Source organism: Hermetia illucens, chromosome 2, assembly GCF_905115235.1.
Source record: "Hermetia illucens chromosome 2, iHerIll2.2.curated.20191125, whole genome shotgun sequence".
Lineage (NCBI taxonomy): Eukaryota > Metazoa > Arthropoda > Insecta > Diptera > Stratiomyidae > Hermetia > Hermetia illucens.
Window position 1 is genome coordinate 9,220,847 of NC_051850.1, and position 6,564 is coordinate 9,227,410.

Below are 6,564 nucleotides of genomic sequence, written 5' to 3' on the forward strand. Positions count from 1 at the left end.
CCGGGACGTTTTCCACGTAACTTCTCCAAGGCAACTCTATATCGATCACGGATGTCACGCCAATAAATGATTCAACGCAACATTTTCTTCTCCATTACTGCGAGGCGGCATTCATTGCCTTTGGTCTGAACTCACTCATTAACTAAAATAAACGGAATAAAAGATTTCAACGTAGTGTTGGAAAATGGAATATCTTCAGCAAAGCGTAGACATTGTGAAGTAGCATAACAATATCAAATGAGGCGTGACCGTATTAAACTGTCAAAATGCAGGCGTGTTGAAAGAGAGACCCTTAATTAACTTGCATACCAACTTGTCACTTAAATAATACCAACTTCATGAGTCCTTTTTTTTCAGAAATGCGTCTCAGGAGTCAACGAATACGTGTTCTATCCTAACGTAAATGACGGTTGCAGGACCTTCTACGAATGTGTACATGGAGAACCGATTATTCACTCCTGTCCAATTGGCTTTATTTTCAACGCTGTTTTGAATATTTGCGACGTTCCAGATTTTGTCGAATGCACCCACACAATGCATATCAACGAAGTTCGTGATCCAGTAAGTTTTTTTGGGTTGTGATACCTTCATTCCGAAGGAGAGTGGGGAAGTCTGTAATGTAATGCTGACCATATCAGTGTTCAATGTTTAAGTGGTCTCGTAGTCCATCTTTCATCAGGATCATCTGCAACTCTCATCTTTAGAAGTACCTGAAATCTTTTTGCTCCTAAAAAGGACATTCACTCAGCTATAAAATGTTTAAAGATTACAGTAGTTCCGCGGAGAAAAACGGACCTTGAGGCACTTTTGGCAAACTAAAACTAAGATATGGTCAGCATTGCACCTCAATCATTATAACTTCCCAAATATCCTGGAGGAAAGATTATCACACATTTTGGCAAACTAACCGAAAACTTTCTAGAAGTCATCACTATGACCCCCTTAAGCTCTCCAATGTACAATATAAGTCTCAAACCCTTTTCTCTTCCAGTCATGCGAAGGAGCCATTTCCGGTGTACGTTATGCAAACTATGATAATGGTTGCAAGTCCTTCTACCTTTGTGCCCACGGTAATGCCATACAAACATTCTGCGGGGAAGGCTTACTCTACAATCCAATGATGGGAGTCTGTGATTGGGCAACGAACGTTCATTGCGCATCAACAAACACACATGAGCCCCTTCCAGTATTGAAAAGGCATTGGTAATCAGTAATAGGCTACGAGAAAGGACGATTCATCTCTTCATCTTCTACGAAAAAGCATGATAAAATTATTATTGTTGTTGTTATTCGGCCGGTTGTTATCTGAATTCTTTTGGGTGTGGCTTTAGTTTTTAAAAATGGGGCTAAAAGCAAATATATGAAAATATTTTGTCAATCATGAAACTCTTTTCTTTCTAAGTTAGAAACACATAGCGCGGCAAGGTCAGCTAAGGACTGTACTGGTAGCCCATTGGTCCTTGGTTATGAGTTCAATTTCCACTCAATGGTAAGTTTTTTTCGTCCTACAAAGTTTAACCTATTTCACTCAGAAGGGAAACAACCAAAATGCCGTCCAAACCAGCGATGGTTTGACACGATAAATGACGGTTTGAGAGGCACTCGACGCCCATCATACCTGTAACAGAGAAAAAATGACAGATTCGATCTTGACGAGCCGGCTCCACTACCGAACGAGCACATTACTTAGTTTTCATTATAAAGTAGGCCAGTACTGATCATCATCAAATTAAAACAAATCGGAAGCCATCCAATAATTCCCTGAGGCAAGGCTAATGTTATATGGGTTGCCCATGTGGGGCATAACGCGCCAACCACACCCACACGCTATCATTATTGATACCTAATCATGTGTTTCAATTCCCTCCACGATTTTCCGAGAAATTTGGAGATCGTTTCGGCCCACTCTCCCGCTCTCCTGGGATAGTGTGTTCCACTGCATGGCATAACTCGCAATGGAGAACCCACAACGGAAACCGTACCGCACTCCAGGATGATTTCAACTAGTTGGAGGTAATTGCAACGAACCTCCTATTCATAAAGCCTACCCCCACTGGCAGCCACAAATCACTCAGCCAGGTCATTGCGATAGGCCTACTTGACTAGATGTTCACAACCGTTCAGTGGAAACTCAAACAAACTTGTGGCAGCCCCGGTGCTCGAAAGCTGTACCGTCGATGACGAGAAGGTGAAAGTTGCCGAAGTCCACAAATCTTCGCCATTTTTTCCGTATCCAAGGCTATACCTCCCCATCACATTCTCGAACAAGGTATCATCAACACCTTGCCCAACCCATCACGATGACAATGTCTCATCTTTCGAAAGCCTCTCCTGTTCTGCGTATAACTGTTCACAGAAAGCATCCTTCTCCACACTCCACATTCTGCACAATTGTGATGCTCCTTAACCTGGACCGAAATCTTAAAGTCAAGCTCTTATCAGAAATCGGCAGCAAGGTTAACAAACCGCGCCTTGCGGAAACTGTCAACAACACTTCGACATCAGCTCCTCGTCTCCTACCACTAGACCTTCCAGAGAAGTACTCTCCAGGATCCAATCATCTCGCATCACTTAAGCCCATAATCATCCAAATTATATCGCCGGAATTATCACTCAAGGTGGAGAAACCAACTATTCAGATCACACTGGGCACCATTCTCAAAGAAACCTGTGAATTTTATAGACCAATCAAAGCCATGAGGTCAGTCCCTAACCGAAGCATCACTAATGTTACGGTAGCAATAGAGTTTCAAAATTTGCAGGTTACTAGCTCACAAATTTAAATGTCTTTCAGTCGCTTTTTATGACAAGCAAGGATTACTTTAATTGTATTCTCCAGATAGTATATAGAGGCATTGACCCTGGAGGGGTCAAGACCAGGGGCATTCCTATTTGGAGACAGCTGCTATTTTTTAAGGATTGTGGGGCCGTAAGTCCGCATCCACTTGATGTTGGACCGGATCAAATGGAGAGCAACTTACTCCCTCTTTTTTGGCCCACGGAACTCTCGTTTAGGGCTTAGCACCCAAACTTGAAAAGTATTAGGCGAAGACGGCTTTACGGGTTCTTACTCGGGCAGAGGCAAATCGTCAGGCGCTGCCTCACCTCTGCCCTCGAAACAGCTTGCCATAAAAAGTGCTATTTTCTCGGGTGCTACGTGGACCGTCCCGAAGGATCTGGCTAATTGCGGAATCGTGAAAACGGATCGATGAACGGAAGGGGTTGAAGACTCTATCGACCGCTGTTCGAAAATCGATTTCCAGGAAGCTTTGCGGTACCATGAACAGAGACTTTATCTAGAATGCTGTACGCAGGAGGGGCATTCCAAAGAAAATAATAGCCATTATCCAAGTGACATATGATGGTGCGTCACGTGCTGCACGGGAGTAAAATCTCGCCGTAGATGGCAACGATTTCATTTGCTCCGCCTGCTGTAGCTGGTTCGTTACAATCCGTGGCAGCGGATGAAGTGGACTGATGAAATGAACCTCTCTATCATCCGTTCCTACTACCAAATAACGGCAGGGCCGGGTACAACATCTTACCGCCCCTTGTTGCACTAGAGATCCATTAAGCGTTTCCCGCAATTCACGCACGTGACTGTGCAGCGAGTTGCAGACCAGTACCGTTTTTTTACTCGCCGCGACACAATCTCGGCCACCATCAGGGAACCTGTTCGTCTTGAGGTCATCGCGGAAACTGTTGACCACCACGCCGCACTGCAGGCAACAGTTTCAGTACTCGCTGAAGCACTCTTTTCCACTGTCCAACTGAGGTCTCCGTTAAGGTTTGGGACGAATTCCAAAGAGGGTATCTAGAATTCTCGGAAATGGTTCCTTTGGATAAACCAGGTATTCCTAGGCTTTATGTATCTCCAGCAATTACGAGAATTCTACCTAAAATCAATGATGAGATTCCATCTTGGCTGTGTGCTGATATGTCGCTGCTGCAACTCCAATCACTTGTGCATTGTGGTGCAGTTGCGGCGGTCAGATTTCACGGTCAGAAGATTCGCTTTCGCGCTATTGGTTTGAGCGACCGAAGAGATCTACCATGGAAAATTCGCCTGGAACGTCGGTGGGACTCACCAAGGCAGAACATTACTAGGCTGACTCAACTCAGATCTGGCAATGCCAGCAGACGGGTGAAGAATAAAATGCAAAGGGTTTACCGAAACTTTACCAGCCCCAGTGAAACACCCGTACTTGATATTCTGGACACACTAAAGCAGAAACTTTCTGTCATATGCAGTCGGTTCCGACGGTATGGCGAAAATCATTCCAGACCTGTCCAGAATGCAACTTACGGGAGGAACCAGTGGAGTTTTTTCGATTCACTCAACGAATCCCAACAGAGCATCCAAACAGTACAGTTTCCGCTGACGGAAGCGAAAGAATATTGAGATGGACTTTGGAGGTTATCCGCCCGGCATACTGAGTGGATCACCGTCGAAGGCATCCGCCATACCAATACGCCTGACATAAATTTTGCGGATATTACCGAAGAAGAAGTTCGACAAGCCATAAACAGCTCGAAAACCTGGAGGCACCCTGGTCTGTATCGGGTGCAGAATTTCTGTTATAAGAAATTTACCAGTATACACAGTTGGTTGGTAAACAGTATAAATGAGGTGAGATATGAGTCGACCGGAGGAATTTTCACCCTTCCTCACTGCGGGAATTGCCTACCTTGTCCCAAAGGACACGGTGCAGGACGCCGCGGATACAAAACCGATTACTTGCTTACCAACTCTCTACAAATTCGGAGCGCCCATTATTAGTGGAAGGGTTAATCCGTACCTCGAGATCAAAAACATTCTGTCCGAGGAACAGAAGGGCTGCCGATTTGGGTCAAGAGATTGCAAAGAGCAACTCATTATCGACTCGGTAGTTGTAGGACAAGCAACTGGAGGCCAAAGAAACCTCTTTAGTTCTATATCGATTATGCCAAGGCTTTTGATGGCGTTCTGCATTGATGCGAAACTAATAAAGTTTTTGGTGACAGTCATAGAAGGGTGACCTACCACCTTACCGGTGCGTACATCTGAGTATGCTAATACCTCAGAGCCTATCCGTATACGGAGGGGCATCTTCCAGGGGGACTCATTGAGTCCCCTTTGGTTTTATATGGCACTGAACCCCCTTTCATAGCTACTGAATGATGCTAGAGGGCATGGTTTTGCAATAAAGTATGGCCCACGTGCTAAGTGCGAACTGACACACTTGATGTACTTAGATGACATCAAGCTGTATGCCTGCACTGACGACTATCTTAGAAGTCTGTTGCGAATAATAGACATGTTCAGTCACGGTATTCGGATGGAGTTTGGATTACACAGGTTTAGAATCCAAGCCATCCGCAAAGGTCGTCACGAGCCGCATGCCGGACATAGCATTGGTGACCTCCACATCGAAGCTATGACCGACACAGACTTCTACAAGTACCTAGGAATTCTGCAGGGAACCCATGATCGAGTTGGTGATCTGGAGGATGCTCTGCTGTTCGAATTCCTGCGACGTTAAAACTGGTGCTGAAATCGCATCTCTCGGGGAAGAATAAAATAAGCGCGTTGAATGTATTCGCCATCCCTTCACTGGCTTATGCATTCGGAATATTGCCGTGGACGAAGGCGGATCCGGAAAACGTCCAGCGGCGGATACGGACAACTATGTCCAAATTCCGAATGCATCATCCAAGTCTCCCATGGAGCGGATGAACCTACCACGTGACATCGTAGGTAGGGGCGTGGTTGACATGGCGGCACAACATCATTGCCAAGTTGACTCGCTGCGCGCTTATTTTTACAGCAAAGAACAGGCGAGTCCCTTGCATGCGGCTGTCTGTAAGGCACACTCTGGACTGACTCCACTTAACTTGAAGGAACGATTTTTCAATCCTCTCAGTGAGGTGAAGTCGGACCAAGAGCGGATCGATGAATGGAAGTCGAAGGCAATGCACGGTAAACACGTGAATTGTCTTTGGCAGCCATTTGTCGAATAGATGGCTGTGTGCTGGAGAGCTCTTTGCTGAGACGGAGGGGTTCATGTGTGCCATTCAGGACGGCGTGGTCGCCACCCGAGCTTATAAAAAGCACATTATGAAAGAACGGGTGGAGAACGACCAGTGCAGAATGTGTGGTTCGGCGTTAGAGATGTTGGACCATCTCATTTCTGGCTGCATTGTTATAACACCGGTGCAATACATCACCAGGCAGAATGCTGAATGTAAGGTTATCCATCAAAACCTTGCTACAAGCATGGGCTGATCACGGGAACATGTCCGGTTTACCGATATGAGCCGCAAGCAGTTCTTGATAGTTCTGCTTGCGGCATGTATTGGGACCGGCAAGTTCTGACTGATCGCCATACTGCACATAACAAGCCTGACATACTGTTAGTTGACAAGACGGATCGCTCCGCATATATTATTGATGTTGCTATCCCCCACAATAGCAACATTGAACGGAAATACGTGGAGAAGAAGGTGAACTATGAGCCATTGGCTCGGGAAATCAAAGAAATTTGACGTCTCGAGCGGGCGGTTGTAGTTTCCATAATATTGTCA

The 6,564-nt window shown here is 45.6% G+C and overlaps 1 protein-coding gene across 1 annotated transcript in view; it reads left to right on the top strand.

Annotated features, from left to right (window-relative positions):
- The window catches only part of LOC119647591, a 67,048-nt gene extending 65,670 nt beyond the window's left edge, over positions 1–1,378 (top strand). The window contains exons 16-17 of the mRNA XM_038048605.1: positions 358–561; positions 992–1,378. Of these exons, the coding sequence (XP_037904533.1) occupies positions 358–561; positions 992–1,207 (420 nt within the window). The 3' untranslated portion in view covers positions 1,208–1,378. The remainder of the gene's footprint in view (positions 1–357; positions 562–991) is intronic.
- The last annotated feature ends 5,186 nt before the right edge of the window (positions 1,379–6,564 follow it).